A 24,076-nucleotide genomic window follows, 5' to 3' on the forward strand; every position below is an offset into this window, starting at 1 on the left:
TTGCCCAGGCAGAGTGGTGGTCATTACCAGGGACTTATATAGTATGAAAGCTTCCAGCCTTTAATGGCTCCACAAGAATATAGGTTCCTGGATGAATTCCCCTTCCAACATAGCCTCTTTTCTAGGATCAAATCACATCCTTCATCAAAGTTGGTTTCTTTGTGTTACTTATACTTTGTATGCTTATTGTATAGCTTAAAGTTCATCAAATGAGCTCCAGCATTCTCTGCTGCTCTTTTTCTTCCTCATCTAGAGTGGTGCATGTTTGTTTGTTTAAACCCTCTATCTTATAGTTTCTAGCTTAGAAGAAGGTTCTATGTTAATTTTTTCTTTAGCTAAAGTGGAACATACATGGTTAACTGGCAGTATAAACAAGATTATGAACTGGCAATATAAACAATGTTTTTTTTCCATTTATTTTTATTCTTTTAATTTATTCTTTTAATTTAATTCTTTTAATTTAATTTATTCTTTTAATTTAACTTTGCTAGTTACAAATTTAGGAAGTAATGGAGCACAGTTTGAGGTTTTGTTTTTTTTTTAATTTAAAGCCTTCTCGTTTTAGGCAGTGTGACTATTTGAATTGTCTTTTAAAGTTATTTCATGTAATGTAAATTACATTAATTTCTGGAAGGGTCATTAATTATTATTGTCTAGCATAAAATGCCAGAGATAAAAACCTACATTGTATCAGGCGCTATGCTAGTGGTGTCAGGAGTAGGTTTATTGTTTTTTTAAGGCTGTTTCAGTCTTCAGTATTTTTTAAGTATGCCGAGTGTGGAATTTGACACAGATCAATTTAAGAAGATAGTTTTCTTAACTAGTTAGGAAGATGTGTTTCTTTCGCAGAATTACTTATAAAAGATGGTAGGTTCCATGTAATAGAAACTGGAAAATCCTTTATTAAGAAGGGTGGAGGTTGTTTCTGTGCCTTTTCTAGTGATGTGGCATGACTTTTGTGCCCTGAGTATACATTTATGACTCGGGTTCTTGTTATTATTAGCTGCCTCTTTCCTCCTACCATTTTCTTTCTTAGGATTAGGTGTGTAGTTCAAAGTTCACATGACACGTATCCTAGTAAAGGTGACATCAGGAAAAATACAAGATTTTTGTTTTGTATTTCATATCTTCAGACATAAAATGTAAAACTAAACATGAAAAATAAAGCTTAAAGTTTTGAACATCACCCAAATATGCCACTTGTAATTTATAATACTTTATAGATTTTTGCACTTTAAATTAATAAATTTTCTCTTGCAAATATTCATTATAGCGTGATGATGTGATAAGACTTTATTTTGCTTCCCATGAATTGAAACGATGTTGAAGCCCATTTTTGTAGTGAGATACTAGCTCCTACATTATCTACCCAACTGTTTTATAAGTACTAATGAAGTTAGAATTGCTTTTTAGGTGTCACAGATCAAGGGGGGAGAAGGTTATACTTAGGTATATCTGTCAAATCTTTTATGTAAATTATTGTTATTTTTTCTGGTGCCATTCTTAAGGTTTGAACTCAGGACCTGGTCATTTTCTCTGGGTTTTGTGGTTGTTTTTGTTTGCTGTTGTCGTTTATTTTTGTGGTTTTGTGGGTTTTTTTGCGTTTGCTTTTTTTTTCCTTTCTTTTTCTCAAGGCTAACACTCTACCACTTGAGCCACTACTCCTGGCTTTTTGGTAATTAAATTGGAGATAAAAGTCTCACAGACTTTCCTGCCCAGCTGATAATCACAATTCTAAGATATCAGCCTCCTGAATAGCTAAGATTATAGGCATGAACACCAGTACTCAGCTATTCTTATTTCTTAATTAAAAAAAAATACACTTACAGCCTTTTAGAAAGCTGCTTTTGGGGGCTGGGAATATGGCCTAGTGGCATGAGTGCTTGCCTCGTATATATGAAGCCCTGGGTTCAATTCCGCAGCACCACATATATAGAAAAGGCCAGAAGGGGCGCTGTGGCAAAAAGAAGCCAGGGACAGTGCTCAGGCCCTGAGTCCAAGTGCCACAACTGGCAAAAAAAAAAAAGAAAAAAAGAAAAAGCTGCTTTTCGGGCTGAGAATGTGGTTTAGTGGTAGAGAGCTTGTCTAGCATGCAAAAAGCCCTGTGTTCAATTCCTCAGCATCATCATAAACAGAAAAAGCCAGAAGTGGTGCTGTGGCTCAAGTGGAAGATTGTTAGTGAACATTGAGCGAAAGAAACTCAAGGACAGCTTGCAGGCCCTGAGTTCAAGCTGCCAGACTGGCCAAAAAAAAAAAAAAAAAGCTTTTATCTTTCATTTTACCACTCAGTCATTACCATTTTACCTTTATTCTAAATTAATTTTGCCTGTCATGGTGAACTTTATTAATTGGCTTGAAAAGTTTACCAAATCTGTTAAGATATAAGTTATTCATTCTTTAAACATCTATTATCAGACTGTTGTCTTTAATTCTGTAGGCTAGGCTTCTTTAAATCAGCATTGAGAATAAGAATTTTCTAATGTACTAAAGGGTATTAACTTTGATTTTAACTTACTAGATAATAGTTTGATTTTAACTTACTAGATAATAGTCAATTGTATGAATTAATTTTATCATGGATAATACAGATGTTTTCAATATGTTATTTTTACTTGATTCTTCACAAACAGTTGGCAAACAACCTTATTGTTTTTATTATACTTTATATGGCTTTGGTTTTAAAAAAATATATATATATGACCATTTTTCTTGCATACGAATAAATTGAAGCATTTCTCATTCCAGGAACAGAAGATTCTTCCTTTGTTCTATTCTGTTAATTTATACTCACTACATTTCTACCCAGTGCTCAATAAAACTTTTAATAGGCTAATACAGTGATCAGAGCCTATGCAGCTAAAATTTATGAAGTCCAGTTCTTGTTTTGTTTTTGTTGCCAGTCCTGGGGCATGGACTCAGGGCCTGAACACTGTCCCTGGCTTCTTTTTGCTCAAGGCTAGCACTCTACCTCTTGAGCCACAGCGCCACTTCTGGCTTTTTTCTATATATGTGGTGCTGAGGAATCGAACCCAGGGCTTCATGTATATGAGGCGAGCACTTTACCACTAGGCATATTCCCAGCCCTGAAGTCCAGTTCTCTAAGCATAAAAGTTTTGTTAGTGCAATTCAAAGACTCCTGTACAAAGGTGGAAAAGACCTATCATCAGAAAATATGACCACTGGTGTTACAGAGTATAGATGAATAGAAGGAAGTAGTAGTTTAAGTATAGCCATACATGTTGATGGATGCTTTCTTTTTTTAAAAGCAAACCACTGGTTGTTGCTGAGCAACATAATGTCACTTTGTACTTTATACATTTTTATATCTTTTAATTTTATAAGCACTGTTCCATTCATCAGAAAAACATACAGGTAATATAAATATTTCTGTTTAAAACCAAAATTATTCCTGAAGCTATAATTAATTAGATAAGGTTTTTGAAAGATGGTTTATATCTGTAAACCAAAATTCTTCATCAGCATAATTCATAACTGCTGTCATGTGTACTTTTCTAAAAGAAAAAAACTTGCTAGTTTGTATTTATTTTAATATTATAATCATAGAAAAAAGAGGAAAGCCTGATGTGAGATTTGAAATGTTATTTCATATATAAATTATAAATGCTGTTATATATAAATTCCAAGTGCTCTTCCAATAAGCCATTTGATGAGACATCTTAAGCCCTATAAAAGCTGAGTCTTATATTGTGATAAGTTACTGCTTTAATTTTATAAGTTTAATTTTATAAGTCTTACCAAATTGATGTGTTATTTTCTATAGATTTCCAGTACCTATCTAGAAAGCAATTGGCCTATACGGGTGAGTTATTTATTGATACTGTTGCAATTCAGTCTGGGAATTAAGAGACCTGCACTGTGTATATTGATGAGTAAAATTTTAATAATCATTGTACTACCATATTTAATTTTGTAAAGTATTACTATATTTGTATTTTTAAATTTAGCATTTTATATTATTTCACTTAGCAAGTATTTGCTAATCATCTATTCACCTTACATACTATTAAGTATTGTATAGCTAAAAATACGCAGATTTTCAAGGAAAAGTTTCTAATTTTTTTTTATAGTTTTCAGCTATTGATAAACTTGGACAGAATATTGCTGTGGTTGGCAAGTTTGGTTTTGCACATTACTCTTTACTCACCAAAAAATGGAAACTCTTTGGAAACATAACTCAGGTTAGTCTTTCTGACACTAAAATGCAATTTCACAATTATAAGCGCTTTAAAGAGAAACACAAATATAAGGAATTGATATTGGATAATATTGATAAGGCATTTTGATACAGTACTTGATAATTTCACAAAGGATCTTTTGTTGAAATAGTTGGGTTTTTAAAATATATATATATTTTTTTTTTTGGCCAGTCCTGGGCCTTGGACTCAGGGCCTGAGCACTGTCCCTGGCTTCTTCCTGCTCAAGGCTAGCACTCCGCCACTTGAGCCACAGCGCCGCTTCTGGCCTTTTTCTGTATATGTGGTGCTGGGGAATCGAACCTAGGGCCTCGTGTATCCGAGGCAGGCACTCTTGCCACTAGGCTATATCCCCAGCCCCTTTAAAATATTTCTTAAGATGGATAAAAATAATTTTTTAGCTTGAAGATTTAATGTCTTCAAGGTTGAAGATAACACTCTTATCAGGTATGATAAAATTTGAAATCATTCACTGTGATGTGATAAACACACATGTGCATACACACACACAAGTAGACTCTACAGGAATCAAATGAGAGGACAAGAGAAGAAAATGAACATATAATAGGTGCCCTTTGTGTATCAGGCACTCAGAGGTGCTTTTACATGTATCCTCACAGTCATCTTCACAACAATGCAATGAGGATCCTGCTCTTACCTACCATTTGATAAAAAAGGAAATTAGAATTCAGTCACTAGTCTGATGAATAATAAAGCAAAAATTTAAACCATAATGTTTTTTAAAAACATCTTTAGTGTTTTACAAAGGGATTCAACCTGTCAGTTTATAAGTACAATGGATATATATTAATTGATATCACCCTTCCATTATTCTTCCTCATCCCTTACAACTTCACCTCTTCCCTCAATTGCATATTTGTTTTTTTCATTTTTATTTATTTTTTTTTGCTGTTATTCTGGTCCCAGACCTTGAACTCAGGAATTTGGGCTATTGCTTGGTGTTTCACCTCCAGTCTGGCATTTTGTTGGTTGGAGATAAGAGTCTTGGACTTTTCTGAATGGTTTGGCTCTGAAGCAGTATTACCAGATTTAAGGTTACAGATGTGAACCACTTTGCCCAGCTTAGAAATGTTAAAGAATAGGATATGAAATATTATTAATAAAGCTTCTAGAGTAATCAATAGAGACTGAAGCAGAAAAAAATGTGAAACTTTTATGTCTGCTATATTCTTGTAATTTCTGGTAACATAATTAAGGTCATTATGTTTTTAAATTTTCTTTTAAGGAGCAAAACATGATTGTGACTGGTGGCCTAGCATGGTGGAATGATTTTATGGTCCTTGCATGTTATAACATAAATGATCATCAAGAAGAGGTAAGTTTTTTTTTCCTCTAAGAAATAATTGCTTTTTATATTTTAAAGCTAAATAATTCATTGAAAACTAAAAAAAAACATACTGTTCCAAGTTGTTACTGTTTGTTTTTGTTTTTTAATTTTTGTAAGTGACAGTTGGAACTTAAAAAATCTTTTCTATCCTAACCCTCTGGAGTTAGGGCTAGCCTTTATGTAGTGAGAGCTTGTCTTAAAAACAGAAAGGAAAACAAAATTTTTGTAACAAGTTTAGCTGCTAGATTTGTTATCCTCTGTAAAATTTGAAAGTTAAAAGTAAAAATGCTCGAATGAATGACTATTCTTAAAGAGACTTATTATTTATATGGTTTGTTCTGAGAAACTGCGGTCTCATAGGAAGTGTGAGCATGTTTAGTCTAAAAGGAATGTCTTATGGGGTTTTTGGGGGGAGCCAGGGGATGCAGGGGAGTAGTATGTGTGTGTTTGTGCTGGTCCTGGGTCTTGAATTCAGAGCCTGGGCGCTGGGTCCTGAACTATTTTAAAATCTCAAGGCTCTGCTACTTGAGCTACAGTCCCACTATCAGCTTTTTGGTGGCTAATTGGAGATAAGAGTCTCACGGATTTCCCTTCCTGGCCTGGCTTCGAACCACAATCCCTCAGATCTTAGCTTCCTGAGTAGCTAGGATTATGGCATGAGTCACCAGTGTCTGACATATCTCATGGTTTTGATAACCATGTTTTTAACCTATGTGTAAAAATGAACATAGCCTGCCAAAATACAATTACTTGAATGTTAAGGATAAAGCTATAGATTAAAAAAAATAAATAGTATGGCTAAAGTATTTAGATATCCCTGGTTAACCATCCTGTTCTTATGATTTTCATTTTTGTCTTTTTCAGCTCAGAGTATACTTACGAACATCCAATCTGGATAATGCCTTTGCTCATGTCACCAAGACACAAGCAGAAACATTACTGCTTAGTGTTTTCCGGGACATGGTAATAGTATTTAGAGCAGACTGTTCAATTTGCCTTTATAGTATTGAAAGAAAATCTGATGGGTAAGTTATAGAATATATATCACAATTGTACTTATTTATTGTATTCTTTTTTTAATTTTCTCCAAACATTTCCTATACCTTTATATTTAGTTTTAATATAAGGACTTTTTTATTTGTTTTTTTTTTAATTATCTTTAAAGTAGTTACAATGGAGTTACATTCCGTGAATCTGTTTATAAATACAGTGCTTTTTTTTTTTTTTTGCCAGCCCTGGGTCTTGAACTCAGGACCTGAGTACTGTCCCTGGCTTCTTTGGCTCAAAGTTAGCACTCTACCACTTGCCACAGCGCCATTTCTGGCTTTTTCTGTGTATGTGGTACTGAGATCAAACCCAGGGCTTCATGTATGGTAGGCAAGCACTCTACCATTAGGCCACAATCCCAGCCCCAAATATAGTACATCTTGATCTATGTATCCCCTTTCATCATTCTTCCCTATCCCTCCCAATTCTACTCCTCCCCTCAATTTTCTTAATTTCATAGGAAATTCAAATGTATTGAATTTTATGACTATATACCTCCCTTTCCTTCATATGTCTACCCATTAGGAGTTTTAAATGAGTAATAATTATGTAGTACTCACGAAAGGAAGAAATAGCCTGTCCTAATATTGTCAGCTGATTTTCCTGGATTCTTTTGGTAGGGAGGGAAAGATTATGACTAGAATAAACCATTGTGTATATTTTTGACATTCTTGAGACTGATTGGTATCCTAATATTCTAAACACTTGGAGAAATTTGAAGTGGTTCCATGGCTTAAAGCTTTAGAAAACATGTCCTGTGCAGAGTCACATTTCCACTGCCCTTGATGGCTGTAGTCTGGAACAGGACAAAGCAAAGATCCTGCTACATGTGGCCATATATTTTTCTTGGTACCTAATCTAGTCAGCTTGGAGCATTTCGAACTATACCTTGTGAGTTTAGTTTTGTTCTGAGAGATGTTTGTTTAATTGCCCTGAAGTATGTTTTTGCTAAAGTAGCACAGTGATTGGGGAGTAAACCAGAGATAAAAATTAAGACACATTATCAGCCCAAGTATTTAAATCTTTATCCTTTCACAACCCCTTAAATACATCTGTCCTTATAGCTTCTTCCCTGTTTTTTTAAATCCTTCTCACCAATGTCATAATTTTCTTTTGTTTCTTATTCCCATATTTGTTCTTTGGAATTTTCAATGTTGCTAATTCTTATTGGGGGGATATTTAGAGATGAGAGGATGATAGTAAAAGACATTTATTTGGATCTTTCATAATCATGAAATCTATGATGTTACTACATTAGAAGCACAAAAGGAAAGGGGAAACAAGACCTTGTTAACATTGTTACTGAGCTATGAGGATTACTTTTGTTTTTATATAGTTCACATACTACTGCTGGTATTCAAGTTCTTCAGGAGGTCTCCATGTCACGCTACATTCCTCATCCTTTCCTTGTAGTATCTGTCACTCTGACATCAGTGAGTACAGAGAATGGAATCACCTTGAAAATGCCACAACAGGTACCATACCATTTTCAGAGCTCTTGGGAATTTATATCTCAGTGTTTAGTGTTTTAAGTTAATATTAGGAACTATTTATTTGTTTAACATCTAAATGCTATCTACAGTGTGCCTTGTATGATGATATACTGCATTTTAGTGGCCAACTAAACAACTGTTTCTGCTCATCATTAAATAATTATATACATAATTAATTGTTCTTCTGTATACCAAAAAGTATAGATTACCAAGACCAAATACCACAAACCTGATGTAATCTGAACAGTCAGAGATTCTGTACCACTAAATTGCACTATAGAAAATGATTAATGCTTAAGCAACAAGGAGGAATTTCAGGCAGAAGGCATAGTAAGGCCCACAGACAGGAGGGAACATGACACACAAAAGGAATTGGCAAAAGTTTAGAGCAACTAAACACATAGAAGTGAAAGTGTGAATCTTACATAGGCTATTAGTAACTTTAGACTTAGAATTTTAAGAGTGGTTAAAGGTAGGTATTACTAGAGCTAAGCTTACAGTGTTTATTCTGTGAGGAGGAAAATAAACTGAAATGGAATACAACTGCATCAAGGGAGAGCAGCTGGGAGGCCATCATGAGGATTAGTGAATGGTGTTAGGGGAGATGAGAAGTAGAATAAATTTAGAATATGGAAGACTCCATAATTAGTTAAGGTATCATTCCATAGTTTCTGATTGAAGTAATCAAGTACCACCCAGGACCATAATTTCCTGTTTTAAGGTTCCTTCTATTATACCAGCACTTGCCAAACTTCATGTCAACTGAGCGTCTACTGTCAGTGGAAAATGCTCTGTACATATGTCATCCACAACCATGCTTGCTTGTCTTTTACTTCTTGAGGAACTTCCTTTAAACTCACCACTTTATACAGTAATGGAAAATTGAACTACCTCATTAAAAAACTTGATTTGTAACAGCCTGTTCTGTTTCTCTATTCTTTGAAACAAATAATAAAAGCAAAATTTCCTTCCATGTAACAACCCTAGAATATTCACAGACAGTTGTCATTCCTTGGCTTTCCCTTTGGTTCTCATATCTGTTTCTGAATTTTCATATATATGCTCAAATTTTTCATATGTCCAACTACACCTCTTAACTATTTTGGTCCCTCTTCTGCAGCGAAACTTATGATTTTCCTTAAAATACAGCTTCAGTTTTCTCTGCAAATTATACCTTGGTAACCAGATAATCCTAATTGATTAAAGGAAGTTGGGTTGGGGGTGGGTTGTTTGTTGGTAATAATGGGGATGGAAGTTGGGGCCTCCTACTTGCTAGGCTGATGCTCAACCACTTGAGCCACGACTTCAGCCCCTTTTTGCTTTATTGTCAAGGTAGAGTCTATATACCCATCCTGCATAGGTTGCAGTTCTCTCTTTGTATTTTTCTATATCCCTGGGGATGACAGGGACACACTATATCACACAGCCATTGTTTTACCTTTGTAGCTCTGCACCACTGTACCTGGAGTCTCACAAACTTTTATGGCCAGGCTAGCCTTGAACATACATTCTCTAATTTCACTTCCTAAGGAGCTAGGATTACAGGTTTGAGCTACCACAACTGGCAAAGGAAGTTGTATTTTATATAAGAATTTCAGTTAAAAGATGTGAGCTGGGTGCTGGTGACTCACTCCTCTAATTGTAGCTACTCAGGAGGTTGACATCAGGATCATGGTTCAAAGCCAACCAAGGCAGCAAAGTCGGTGAGACTTTTATCTCCAATTAATCTCCAAAAAGCTGGAAGTGGAAGTATACTCAAGTGGTAGAGTGCCAGCCTTGAGGGAAAAAGCTAAGGGATAGCAGCCAGGCTCTTGAGTTCATGCCAAGTACCTGCACCGTATTAAAAAAAAAAAAAATGGTTAGAAGGAACATGAAAGCTACTATTTTACAGCCCAAGAAGGCTGAGTTAGCAGTGGTCACTGTTGTATGAATCTTCACTACAAAAAGATCAGACCATCATACCTAACCATTATTAATCATAGCACCAGTAAACGTGGGAAAACCAGATATGCTGTGTTTCCTGGGGTGATATAATATGAAGTTCATGTGAAGAATTATTACCAAAAACATTGGACCTAAATCAAAACAAGTGTTTAGAGTCATCTTTCATTCACAGGAATTATAGAGAGGATTACTCTAGGTTATACCACAAGGAAACAGAATGCAGGACTATCTGTAGGAGAGCTATAAGGGAATAACATGGGCAAAAGGCCATAACAACCAAATCCAATAGGTAAGCTAATTTATGAGGTAAATGTGATTAATCACTGTACTATAGAAAAAAACAAGCCTGTAAGCTCTCTTGAGTCCTATGTGTGCGTGTTTGTTTTTCCTTTTCCTCTACCACCTAGCTACTACATTTTTTGCTATTATCTGGGTACTTTGCCCTTATAGTTGCCATATTTTTGGGGGGAGGGAGTGGTAGTGCCTTACACTAGCCTTACACTAGCCAAGCAGAGCAAGTACACCACTTGAGCCATGTCCCAGCCCTCCTTTTGCCTAGGCTGGCCCTGGACCAAGATCTTTCTGTTTATCCTTCTCAAAGGTCTGTTGCCATCTAGTTGTATTTTCATAATATTTGTTGTATGGCTACATTATTTTCTCTTTCCCAATAGAACATTTCTATTCTAGCTCCATTTTATATCTGATGCCTTAACTAGAGTATTAAAAATACCTTCTCCTTCTACTCACATAGGCTTTCCTAATCTTTCAAGTCCCACTTTATCCTTTAAATCTTTTCTCTCTCTGCCAGCAAAATTGCTAGAATCTTTTTAAAAAGATACTTTATTTTTAATATGAAAATCTTTGACATTGATGTCTTTTACATTTGTATCTCATACTAGATTATCCATATTTCAAGTGCTCATTGGTAATATGTGGCTACAATATGGGCAGCGTAGACTTTTTTTAATTAAGTGGTTGTACAGAGTTACCATACAGTGCTTCTCTGTCAGTGTTATCCCCTCCATTGTTCTCCATTTTCCCCCCTTCCTATCCATACACTCAATCTGATCTTTCTTTTTTATGAACCTGTAAGGTTATTTTTGTTTCTTCAGGATAATTTAGTTCTTCTCCCAATTATGTGTTACCTGATATTGCTCATCGATTGTAACCCTTTTTCCACCATAGCCAGAAAGCCTAACAGAATGGCTATACATCATAGTCTTAGTACATATTGATGCATAATCTATGTACCTTATAGATTGGGGCTGGGAATGTGTGTGCAAAAACCTATAAATTAGCACAAATAATTACTTTGTCTGAATTTCAGGCTCGTGATGCAGAGAGCATAATGCTGAATCTTGCAGGACAGCTCATCATGATGCAGAGGGATAGATCAGGCCCTCAGATTCGGGAGAAGGACAACAATCCTACCCAAAGGAAACTTGTGAGTAAAGTGCAAGTAATTTCCCAGACAAGAAGAATGTATGAGATGGATGAAGGAATAAAAGAATTTTTTTGGTCAGTTGTGGGGCTTAACATCAGGGCCTGGGTGCTGTCCCTGAGCCTCTTTGTGCTCAAGGCTGCTGGTGCTCTACCACTTGAGCCACAATACCACTCTGGGTTTTGAGTAGTTAATTGGAGATAAGAGTCTCACTGGAACTTTTTTTCCTGGGCTGGCTTCAAATTGCAATCTTCAGATCTCAGCCTCTTGAGTAGCTAGCCCCACAACTGACCAAAAAAATTCTTTTATTCCTTCATCCATCTCATACATTCTTCTTGTCCCTATTTTTCCATAAAGTATCATACTGTTATTTTGAAAGACCTAATAAATTAGTTCCTAAAACTTAAAAACAATTCTTGTGTTCCTTCTCCAGCTGCCATTCTGTCCTCCTGTTGTACTTGCCCAGTCTGTTGAAAATGTCTGGACAACCTGTCGAGCAAATAAACAAAAACGTCACCTTCTAGAGGCCCTCTGGCTGAGCTGTGGTGGTGCAGGGATGAAAGTCTGGCTTCCACTCTTCCCTAGAGATCATCGCAAGCCTCATTCCTTCTTGTCCCAGCGGATCATGCTGCCTTTCCATATCAACATTTACCCCCTGGCGGTTCTCTTTGAAGATGCATTGGTTCTTGGTGCTGTTAATGACACTTTACTCTATGATTCTTTGTATACTCGAAACAGTGCTAGGGAGCATCTGGAGGTGCTCTTCCCTTTCTGTGTTGTGGAGAGGACCTCCCAGATCTACCTCCACCACATTCTACGTCAACTTCTGGTTAGAAACCTTGGGGAGCAAGCCTTGCTTCTGGCTCAGTCCTGTGCTGCATTACCTTACTTCCCTCATGTGCTGGAGCTCATGCTCCACGAAGTGCTAGAAGAAGAAGCTACCTCACGGGAACCTATTCCCGACCCACTGCTTCCAACTGTGGCAAAGTTTATCACCGAGTTCCCCCTTTTCCTGCAAACAGTTGTACATTGTGCTAGGAAGACTGAATATGCCCTGTGGAACTACCTTTTTGCAGCTGTTGGAAACCCCAAGGACTTGTTTGAAGAATGTTTAATGGCTCAGGATTTGGACACAGCTGCCTCTTACCTTATTATTTTACAGGTAATAATTCTCTTCTTACAAAATGACAAGAATGAGCAATTAGAAAAAAAGAAATGCCCCATTTTGACCCTGTGATTGTATTTAAGGAATAGTCACCATTTCTGTTTAGTTTGTATATCTCACTTTGAGGAACTCAGTCTTACCAAATGACCACAAATTTCTTTGAATAATAATAAAGTAGCCTTACACAAATATTTTATCTGGTTTGTCTAGAACAATCTAGATGTTTTAGGTATAAAACAGATGAATAAGTTCAGATTCTCATTTTAAATAACACTGAAATTTTTTTATTATATGTAATGTATATGTAGTATATTGCAGAATAGTACATTAGATTGCTAAAATACATAAGAAGCATTAACAGTGAAGAAAATGTAGTTTTGGACATGGGTGCATTTCTCTGAGCTCCCCACAACAATAGATTTGTTTCCTTCTGGAATTGCTTAAGGAATTCTGACTAAACTAGGGTAGTAACACAGCACCTTACATTAGTTTCACATAGCCAGACTTTCTGAGAAGGCTTGCATTTATCACAGGAATGACCCTCATAACACATTTTTTTCCCCAGAATTATAGGTTCTTTGAGAATCCTTCAGATTTGTTTTCTTATACATTTGCAAAAGGATTTGACAGCTGTTCTCATAAGTCTGAAATGAGTTTTAGAAGCTGTACTTACTGGTTGTTTTTTTTACATTACTGTAAAATTGGTTTTAATGGGCATAAGAAGCTAACTATAAACCTAGTTTGAATCTTAGCCAGAAGCTGGTTTTCTGTCAGCTTCACAATAACTAACTGAAACCAGAGATGCTGAAGTTGAGGCTAATGGCTCTGAGATCCTATTATTTCCTGACTAACCCTAAAGAACAAGATAAAATTCTTGAACGGAATAAATGCAGCTGCTTTTTGTTACCCTCAGTGATCTCACTAACTTTCCACAGAATTCCTAAGCTGTTGTGGATAGGCAGATAATGATTATGATTAAACTCAGTCTCTAAGGTACCTTTCCCTGAAAGCACACACAAGCCAGTAAGGTTAAATTTATAAAAGTACTCAGGGTGTTGAGTGTATAGCAGTACTACTTTAGTATTACCCGTGGAAAAGATACTTGTCACATCCTCAAAACTTTCTCTGTTGTAGGAGACATACAATTTTTTGGAGCTAGGCAAACCTAGATTTTTATTCTTGCTTTTCTGCTGATCTCCAACAATTTATATAACTCCATCCCCTCATCTGTGAAATAGGGATGATTTAACTATTTTTGCAGTTACTGAAGGAAATGAATGTGTAATATATGTAGGGTATATGTTACTTCTCTGGCATATAATGGGAGTTGAGTAAATCATATTTTCTCTTGTGCTAGCAGAGTACTTCATTTTTCCTATATGATACTTTTTAACATTTCTAATATATTAATGCCCTTTCTGTTAAACTGATGCATTTGGTATTGTGGCTACATTCCTTGGGTTTAAAGTATGGAGAAAAGATATGCACGTATCTTCCAAGTCATGCAATAGAAAAGAAATGTTCTCTTCCTTGGTTATTATAGAATATGGAAGTCCCAGCCGTAAGTAGGCAGCATGCTACCCTTCTGTTCAACACAGCATTGGAACAAGGCAAGTGGGACTTATGTCGGCACATGATTCGATTTCTTAAAGCCATTGGCTCTGGAGACTCTGAGACCCCTCCATCCACACCTACAGCTCAGGTTAGTTGCAAAACTATATAGCTTCTTTAGGTCATACATCTACAAAACATCTTTGTCTTACTATACTGCACATTGTATATAATCACAGGAACCCAGTTCAAGTGGTGGATTTGAGTTCTTCAGGAATCGAAGCATCAGTTTATCCCAGTCAGCTGAAAATGTTCCTCCTAGTAAATTCAGCTTACAGAAAACACTAAGTATGCCATCTGGTCCTTCTGGAAAAAGGTAAAAGATACAAGAATAAAAATCTCTTACTGCTGTTAGGGTATTCGTGATGCATTCTATTTTAGGGCATTTATAAAATTAAGTTTTAGGGAAACTGCCATTTAATCCCATTGCAAATCCTTTTTTCATTTCCAAGAGGCGTAGAAACCCTACAGAAGGCTTCCTTTTTCTCCTTTCTCAAAAGTCCATTTCTGGATTATTTGTATACTTTCTAAGCCTTGGGTTTTTTGTGTGTATGTGTGTTTATTTTTATATTTTGGTGATGGTGAGATTTGAACTCAGGGCCTCACGCTTACTAGACAGGTACTCTACCACTTGAGCCACACACTCTAGTCTTTTAGGTCATCCTCATCATCAAGACAGTAGTCCTCATCCCTATGCTTCAGAGTAGAAGGATTATAAGTTGTGCAATCCATGCCCAACTAGTTTGTTGAGATGAGGTCTCACTGACTTTTTGCCTGGGCTGTCCTTGAACCACAGACCTCCTGATTTCCACCCTTCTGAGTAGATGGGATTACAGGCAGTTGGAACACAACTTGATACACCTGTTCTGAATGCAACTAATTTTAAATTGTTCTGAAAAGACAAGAATTAAAAAAAAGTATCTTCAGACAATCCAAAAGCCTTCTTAATTCCAGTAGTTTACCTGCCTTTCCAACTGACAAAAATAATAAATATTGTACATCCATTTGACTCTCGTGGCCTTTTGATTAGAGAAATCATTAAACAGTGGGAGAAGACCTAACACTAGTGGCTCATGCCTGTAATCCTAGCTACTCAAGATGAAGGTGTGAAGCCAGCTCAGGCAGAAAAGTCCAGGAACTATTATCTCTAACCAGCAAACAAAAGCTGACATGGAAGTGTGGCTCAAGTGTTAGCATACTGGCTATGAGTGAACACAAAAGGCCCTACTACCCTTGAGGTCCTGAGTTGAAGCCCAGACACTGGCCAAAAAAAGAAAAGAAAGAAAGAAAAGGGGGAAGAGTTAAAAGGGTCTGTTTATTCTGAAGACTAAAGTCTACATAATCCATGGATAATGTCTCCAGAAAGGTGGCTATGAACTCATACTAGACATTACAGATCATTAGAATTTTCCCTGGTTTGTAAAGTCTTTGTATTTCTTTATTATGTGTTTCTGATTTTTCTTTTTCTCAGTCTTTTAATATTGTTCCCATTGTTCTTACACATAAGCTTGCTGAACATTTTTATTGTGATTTTACTTCATTCTCTTACCACTGGCCATTAACATAACCCATGCCTCATTACATACAAAATAATCATTATTATCACCATTATCCTGGACTATGTACAAGTAAAATGGGTAGGTTACATCTTTTCAACCATACCATGAGGTTATTGGCTAATAAGCCAAATGCTCACTGTGTAGCAGGCACCGTTCTAACCACATGTGTGGGTTTTTTAATCCAAACAAATATATGGGTGGTAAAAGAGGCTCAAAAAACTTGGTTCTGTTCATGCAATGGGTGGCACAGCCAAGATCTGAATCCAGGCATTATTACCCCACACTGGACTCTTCATTTTTCCACTGTACTCACAGTAAGTTATACCACATTAGCTTAAGATATGAGACTATATCCAGTTGTTACTTTTTAAGTCAGTTTTATTTTCCTATGTCTATATAACTCATGTTGAGAGATTTGATGTTACTTTGTATCTTTTAATTTCTTTGATCTCCTTCCCTGTTTTCATTGGCCTTTCCAAATATAGCACTTATTTATTCCTTTCCTTCAATTCCATTACCTTCTTCCTGATCTGACTTTTTTTGTCTCTTATTTATTCCTATTCCATGTGTTCATTCTACAAATTGGTCTTAAGTGCTATTTTGGTTCAGATGTTCAGGTGGAGAAGCACTGAAAAGGTAGTAGATCTCATACCTCCTTTTCAGCTTGGTTAGTGCTGCTGCATGAAAGTATGCTGGCTCCTATAGTAAAGATTATTCTGTAGCTTTCTTCTGTTTCCACTTACAGATGGAGCAAAGACAGCGACTGTGCTGAGAACATGTATATTGACATGATGCTGTGGAGACATGCTCGGCGTCTTTTAGAAGATGTGCGGTTAAAGGATCTTGGCTGTTTTGCAGCCCAGCTAGGCTTTGAATTAATTAGTTGGCTCTGCAAGGAACGTACCCGAGCCGCCCGGGTAGACAACTTTGTGATAGCCCTGAAGAGACTCCACAAAGACTTCCTGTGGCCACTTCCCATTATCCCAGCCTCTTCTATCAATTCCCCTTTCAAAAATGGAAAATACCGAACAGGTAATATAAAGTTTGTGCCATTTTTGTAAGAATTCTACTTTACTCGCAAGTTTTTAGAGATTTTACTCTATTGCCATTTAAAGAAGTCTCTTCATTCCTAAATTAAGCAAGCAAATTTATCCTAAACTCAAGCAAATAAAAGCCAACTTATTGAACAATAATTCAAACATTTACTATTTGGCAAAGACATAGAACCTGTGTCTTTTAACCTTGAGGTCTGATCATTCATGTATCTAACCACAATTATAAACAAGTTGAAGACAGTGTAAAAGCTAACATGATTGTTTGATTACGTGAAGCTTTTCCTGACAGAATTCATCCCAAAGAAATGAAAAGAAAATGCATTTTAGACAACTTGATGGGATAAAGCAAAGCTGTTTAAATGAAAGAAATTAAAAGATAGCTTTCAGTTCTGATCTTTTTATGAAGACTTATTATGAAAACTTGTGGTAAAGCATCAGTCTTTAGTGAAAAAGTTAAGGGACAATGCCCAGGCCCTGAGTTCAAGCCCCAGTATGCGCGCTCTCTCTCTCTCTCTCTCTCTCTCTCTCTCTCTCTCTCTCTCTCTCTCTCTCTCTCTCTCTCTCTCTCTCTCTCACACACACACACACACACACACAAAACTTTTTATGGTATTTACAAATTTTTTTTTCCCTGGTCCTGGGGCTTGAACTCAGCCTGGACACTTGGCCCTGAATCTTCCTGTGCTCAAGGCTAGTGCTGTAGCACTTGAGCCACAGTGCCATTACTAGCCTTTTCTGTTTATGTGGTACTAAGGAATTGAACCTACGGCCTCATGCATGCTAGTCAAGCACTCTACCACTAAGTCACATACCCAGCTCAAACTTTGTATTATCTTAAGAACCAAAACAAGTCACTTAGAAGATGAACAGAATAAGGTTCTATCTAGTTCCAGTAAGAGATACCATGACATGATGCTTAGATGGCATTATTTGGTCAGTTTATTTTATGAACACATTCCAAGAAAGTTTGGCTAAATCATCAGTGGCTTTGTACTGCTAGTAATGGGTAGGTGGGTGGAGAAAGTAAAAGGACTGAATTAGAAACATCAGTGAATATATCTTGAATTTCTCCCATGTTTTGTTTTTGAACCTGCCCTGCAGTGGGAGAGCAGCTGTTAAAATCTCCAGCAGCAAATGCTTTTTTAAGCCTTGAAATTGACACTAGAATCTCTAATATCCAACGAAGTCAAAGCTGGTTTAGCAACATTGGCCCTACCCATCACGAGGTAGACACAGCCTCATCCCATGAACCGCAAATGCAAGATGCTTTCTTGTCTCCATTATCTCATAAAGGTAAATGTTAAGTCTTCGTTCTTCAGTTTCTTTGGGAAAAAAGTCAATAAGCTATAGCCTTTCAGAGATAGAGCTTTACTCTTCTTGATTATTCTGTCACATGTATGACAGATGAAAGAACCATAGAAGTAATCAGCATAAATCTTCCCAATCACTTCTGATAATAAGGAAACACTATCTTTAAGCCCCAGGCAATGAGCAAAAATGTTCTCTTGTGTAAGGAATTTCATTCTTATCATAAGTAGAATAGTCCATTATTAGTTTTTGTTTCATCAGTAAAATTTTGTGGAAATTTGCTTTTCCTTATATGTAAGTTCCTAAATAATAGCCTCAATTTTTGCTTCTTGGCTTTTAAAGCCTAAAATACTTACCTGTCTACACACTTTCAAGAAAAGTACACTGATGTTTTCTCTTTAGTAAAAGAGATTTTGAAGCAATTTATGCTGACTTTATAACTATATATACATATATATATATAATAAGTATGTGTGTGTGCATGTCATATAAGTAATTTACTGGTACAAGTACTTGGGTCTTTTTCTTTGTAGTTTTAATTTTTGTGTGTGTGTGTCAAGGTTTGTGCTTATTCAGCTTTCTTTTTTGTGGCTGATGTTTTACCACTTGAGCCATGCTTGGTTTTTTGCTAGTTATTTGGCGCTAAGAGTATTGTGGACTTTTCTAGCAAGGTTAGCTTTGAACTGACATCCTCTAAGTATCAGCCTCCTGAGTAATTAGGATTATACACATGAGCCACTAGCAGGATCTTTGTAGGGGTGTGTGTGTGTGTGTACACGTGCAAGCACGTGCATGTGCACATGCAAATGGCCTAGGTGCTGTTCCTGAGATTTTTTGCTCGAGGCTAGCACTCTACCACTTGAGCCATAGCTAGATTTCTAGCTTGTTTGGTAGTTAATTAGATAAAGAGTCTCACAGATTCTCCTGCCTGGGTACCTTTGAGCCTTGATCCTCAGATCCCACAGACTTCTAAGTAGCTAGGATTACAGATGTGAGACATTGGCGCCCAGCTCTTTGCAGTTTAATTGTTCAACATTTACCCAAGGTTCCATTATCAGTCTGTTAACACTATTGCCTGGCCTTAATGCCATGTGGGGAGGCCAGTAACTACCATCACTTTTTAATTAGAAAATACACATAGGATTATTTTTCTATCCAAAGTAGCACTTTCCTGACTTTGTTCAGTTACCAGCTATTGTTGAAATAGGTCTATTTTAGCAGTAGATTAAATGTTTTGGTTTCAAAATCCTGAGAAGTCAACATTTGATAAACTAATACTTAAAATTAATGAAAAATTTACTTTCTAAATGAAGCTGGTTTATAACCTTGAGAAATTCTTTATCAGGTGATGAATGCAGCATTGGGTCAGCCACGGACTTAACTGAAAGTAGCTCCATGGTGGATGGGGACTGGACGATGGTGGATGAGAATTTTTCTACACTCAGTTTGACTCAGTCAGAACTAGAGCACATCTCCATGGAGTTGGCCAGTAAAGGGCCTCACAAATCGCAAGTGCAACTTCGGTGAGTTTCTTAGCTGTTTAGAAGCACAGAAAGCCTACTAAGTGTTTTTGTACATGAGGTACAGAATCTGTTTTCCTGAAGTAACATACTTTTGCACATCTCCACAGGCCTTTGCACTTCTTCATTTCATGTGTGCTTTGTATGTAGGTATTTGCTGCACATTTTCATGGAGGCAGGATGTCTGGATTGGTGTGTTGTCATTGGCCTGATTCTTCGAGAGTCTTCAATAATCAGTCAGGTTTTGACTATTTCCCAGTCATCAGAGGTAGATGGAGAGATGTTACAGAACATAAAGACAGGGCTGCATGCGGTGGACCGATGGGCCTCTACTGACTGGTAAGTTCTGGTTTCTATAGGCTTGTTATCCTCTAGTAGTCCCTTGACCTTTCACATAAAGACTTAATTATAATTCATTTGTTTTGGATATGTTTTGGATTTGTAGAAGTAAAAATGCTTTAATACATTTTAAAGCTGTCTTTACTAACCATCCAGTGTCCACCTATTTGAGTGGTACTCTCCACCTGGCACAGTGGATGGATAAAATACCACTGACTTAAGATTGATGCAATACAAATAATCTTAGAATTAGACTAGAACAAAGATTTGTGGCTGTATAGAATTAGAAGTTATTTTTTAAAAACCTGCTTACCAAGACAAAAAAATGCAGTAGTGCACATTGGGAAGCCGAGACAAGAGTACTGTGAGTTCAAGTCCAACCTGGGCTACATAAAGAGCCTTATCTTCCAAGAGAAAAAAAGATGTTATAATTTGTATGAATTTAACATTCATGGCAGTTACTAACAGGTCCAAATTAAAGAGTATTGCATATTACCATGCATGGGTGGTTCATGCCTATAATCCTAGCTACTCAGTAGACTGAGATCTGAGGATCACTGTTTCAAGCCAGCCTAAGCAAGAAAGTCTGTGAGACCCTTATTTCCAATTAACTACCAAAAAAGCCACAGTGGCACTGTGGCTCAAGTAGTAAGAGCACTAGCCTTGAGCCAAAGAAGTTCATGGACAGCATTCATCATGGACAGAACTCAGGCCCTGAGTTCAAGCCCCAGGACTGGCACCAAAGAAAAAGAATATTGCATAGGAATTCAAATCCTTGAATCCTAGCCCTGTCTTTGACACCAGTCATATGTAGATTTGGGACTGTTATTTCCCTTCTTTAGATCTAGTTTTCCTACTGGTTTAAAAGTGCTAGTCCTTGATCCTACTTTAAAGACTTGGCCTGTGCTACAACCAGCCATCTTTGCGGTACAAGGTGACCCCAAAGGCCTTTCTTCCCCTCATTTTCTTATTGTATCCATGTTTAGTAGGAGTTTGTAACACTCTATGAAGTCTTCTAAATGATGGCTAAGAACAAATTCTTTTTTCATCCTCCTCAGTCCTGGATATAAGCCATTTTTAAACATTATTAAGCCACAACTGCAGAAGCTCAGTGAGATAACAGAAGAGCAGGTCCAGCCTGATGCCTTCCAGCCAGTAGCCATGGGTAAAACTATTGAACAAACCAGCCCCAGGGCAGAGGAAAGCAGGGGCTCTTCCTCCCATGGAAGCATCCCCCAAATTGAAGTTGGTGGTAGCAGTGTGGTCAGCCGGAAAGAAGAGGACACAACCAGTGGAGATGAAGAGGAACATTTTCAGGATGGGACTTACGACTGTTCTGTGTCGTAATGACAGTGAGTAGCATCGAGCTAGGCAGTATTAAGTAGCACAGTGTACATCTGAGTACACTGTGACCTAGGTGAATGATTAACGGGAAAGATCTCAGCTCAGAGACTCTTCAGCTAAAGTATTACAAGGTTTTAATGAACTCTTTGTCTGAGAAATCTCTTTGACTTCATAAAAATGTGATACCAAGGCATCTTTCATAATTTTTTAAGCTGCAATAGAAAGTAATAAAGAATATTATACAGATGTACATGAGAATATTTTGGTCTTATTGAAAGCTTGGTTATCTTAAAGCATAGGGATTGTTTTATTTAACCCAGTTGAGCTTACTTTTTCACTGCTTATAGCTTCCTATGTTTTTTGGTTCAGTGTGTGTCTTGACTGCTTTTTACAAACTAAGGTGCTTGCTGTAGCTCCTTCAGTACTTGAGCTACCTGTTGCTTCCTTGGTAGAGCCCACTGGACTCCCAAGTGAGTCCATCCTTCTCAATGGATCTCTGCTCTTGCACAGTGTTACCAGTAGAGTGGAGATATATTTATATTTTTGACTTTACTAGCCTGAGAAATCCCAGTCATGAATTGATAGGAGCTACTTATCCGTGAGTTAATATGCCTGCTCTTGCAAGTGTGATTGCGACTAGTACAGCGTGGGCAGAGGTGTGAGGGATTCTTACCAATTATGAAGACACCACCGAACTGTTTTGAATCAAAGAATTGTATCTTTTTGTGAATATTTTTGTGTAAATATACCCAATGGAACTATTCATATTTTTTAAGCTTGTATTATAATTTATAAGGTCTTATGGTGGATTCTGCATGACCATAGATACTCACTCTTGGACTAAAATGAGAAGTCTTCAGAAAGGAAGACAAGATTTTTTTGGCTCGGTTGTAAAGTAACAGAAGTGGACCCACTGATCATGAAGTGGAAGAGGTTTTGTGCAAATTAGTTTCTTATTTATTGCTTTTGTAAACTGAATAAAAATGGACTTTTGTGTAAATAGACTGCCGGATCCTATATTATCATGGCTACTAAAAATTATGTAAAAATTCATTCTTCACTGTAAACTTTTAAAATATTTTATGTATTTCTAGACAAATTTTAATTTTCATACATTATGAAAACTACATACTTCTTAATTTCTTTTGACTAAACACAAATTCACTGTATGTAATTCTAATTACCTAATAGTATTAATTCAGCTTGTTTTTACTGTGCAATTTGAACAAGGAATGCAATGTTATTTTTATAAAAAACGTGTTTATTTTTGTAAAACAGTATATTCAATGTGGACCAAATTCATACCACTATGTAAAACAATTATACAATTATAGTTTAGAAATAAAACTTGGTCCTCTACCCTTGCTTTTTAAAGTAAATAGCTAGACTTAATTGTCCCAAACCAACTTCCATTAAAGGGAAACAATCATTTTTAAATTTCTCATTTCAGAATTCATCAACTATTAAAATTTCTGAATTTGGTAATTTACTCTTATTTACTTTTTATGCTAGAAGTGCAATAATTTCAAATAAAACTCTTGAGTGGATAGAGTATGTGACTTGGTACTTGGTGCTACTTTTAAATCTTTGTTTTAAACCACCCTTTTTGGAATCTTAAGACAGAAAATGTTTCCCATTGGAGTACACACAGTGAAACAAAAACCTAAACTGAATTTTCTTCTGTCCTATTCCGCTAGGAAGAATCAGCATTACTTTTGTATTTAGCCAATTTAGTGCACAGTGAATAAAAATGATTTATCGTTATAAACAGATTTGATCTTTTGAAGTATCCTAAATAAAACACTGTGCTGCTGAGTTCATCTCACTTTTATTGCAAGTTGGGGGATCGAACTCAGGGCTTCTCACATACTAGACAAGCATGCAACCAGTTAGATTTATTTTTTTCTTTTGAGACAGAATCTCAACAGATTGCTCAGGCTGGCCTCAAACTTGGAATCCTCCCACATGAACTGCTCCAGTAGTTGGGGCTATAGGCTTGGGCCAACCAACCCTTTTCCCCACCATCTCACACACTTAAAAGCTCTATTTCTGTAGGACAGGTTCTTCTGGAAAATGTTCACTTTTCAACTGACAGACATAGGAAGTACCAAGGCAAGAAATTTGGCAAGTTTACTGAAAATTTCTCTGGTAGTTTATTTGCCTTAATTTTTTAAAAACTTATTTATGATGTGTTGTTTGGTTCGAATACATATCAGCTATTTAAGCCATAATTTTAACCAATGAATTTAAGTATAACTATTTGAAAGTTATAGATACATTTAAATTATTTGCTGATACCAAAACATAAAAGTCATTTGGGGGTACAATCAACTTCACTTGTAATTAAAGTTGCTGCTGCTTTCTGTAATGTGTATTTTTTACTTGGCAAAGGGAAATAAAACCATTACACAAACTTTTGTTTATTCATCATCTCAGGTGAACAGCAAAAAGTAATTCAGACCAGACTGGTTTACTTGAAATGCTCATTAGATAGGATTTGACAGCATACAGATACCTGGCAACAGGAAGAGCAGTCCACAGAACACAGGGAGAATGCCCAGAATATAATGAAGAAATGACTTTAAAATGACACTAAAACTAAGATGAGGCATCATTTATAATAGATGGGATTAAAATTCATTTTCAATTTTCCTATGTTCCTGAATCTGTCTAGGAATTTGCTTATTC

The 24,076-nt window shown here is 36.5% G+C and overlaps 1 protein-coding gene across 5 annotated transcripts in view; it reads left to right on the top strand.

Annotated features, from left to right (window-relative positions):
• Ric1 (RIC1 homolog, RAB6A GEF complex partner 1) overlaps positions 1-23,559 on the top strand; it is a 90,913-nt gene extending 67,354 nt beyond the window's left edge. For 4 of the 5 annotated variants that reach the window (XM_048345977.1, XM_048345855.1, XM_048345914.1 and 1 more), the window contains 14 exons: positions 3,782-3,820; positions 4,089-4,199; positions 5,461-5,550; positions 6,427-6,587; positions 7,946-8,084; positions 11,374-11,490; positions 11,921-12,649; positions 14,196-14,354; positions 14,443-14,579; positions 16,568-16,854; positions 17,979-18,170; positions 19,531-19,708; positions 19,856-20,044; positions 21,103-23,559. In XM_048345977.1, the coding sequence (XP_048201934.1) occupies positions 3,782-3,820; positions 4,089-4,199; positions 5,461-5,550; positions 6,427-6,587; positions 7,946-8,084; positions 11,374-11,490; positions 11,921-12,649; positions 14,196-14,354; positions 14,443-14,579; positions 16,568-16,854; positions 17,979-18,170; positions 19,531-19,708; positions 19,856-20,044; positions 21,103-21,391 (2,817 nt within the window). In that variant the 3' untranslated portion in view covers positions 21,392-23,559. The remainder of the gene's footprint in view (positions 1-3,781; positions 3,821-4,088; positions 4,200-5,460; positions 5,551-6,426; positions 6,588-7,945; positions 8,085-11,373; positions 11,491-11,920; positions 12,650-14,195; positions 14,355-14,442; positions 14,580-16,567; positions 16,855-17,978; positions 18,171-19,530; positions 19,709-19,855; positions 20,045-21,102) is intronic. The other variant, XM_048345807.1, reaches the window with a different exon arrangement.
• Positions 23,560-24,076: the final 517 nt, after the last annotated feature.

The sequence above is a fragment of the Perognathus longimembris genome, chromosome 1 (assembly GCF_023159225.1).
Source record: "Perognathus longimembris pacificus isolate PPM17 chromosome 1, ASM2315922v1, whole genome shotgun sequence".
Classification (NCBI taxonomy): Eukaryota; Metazoa; Chordata; class Mammalia; order Rodentia; family Heteromyidae; genus Perognathus; species Perognathus longimembris.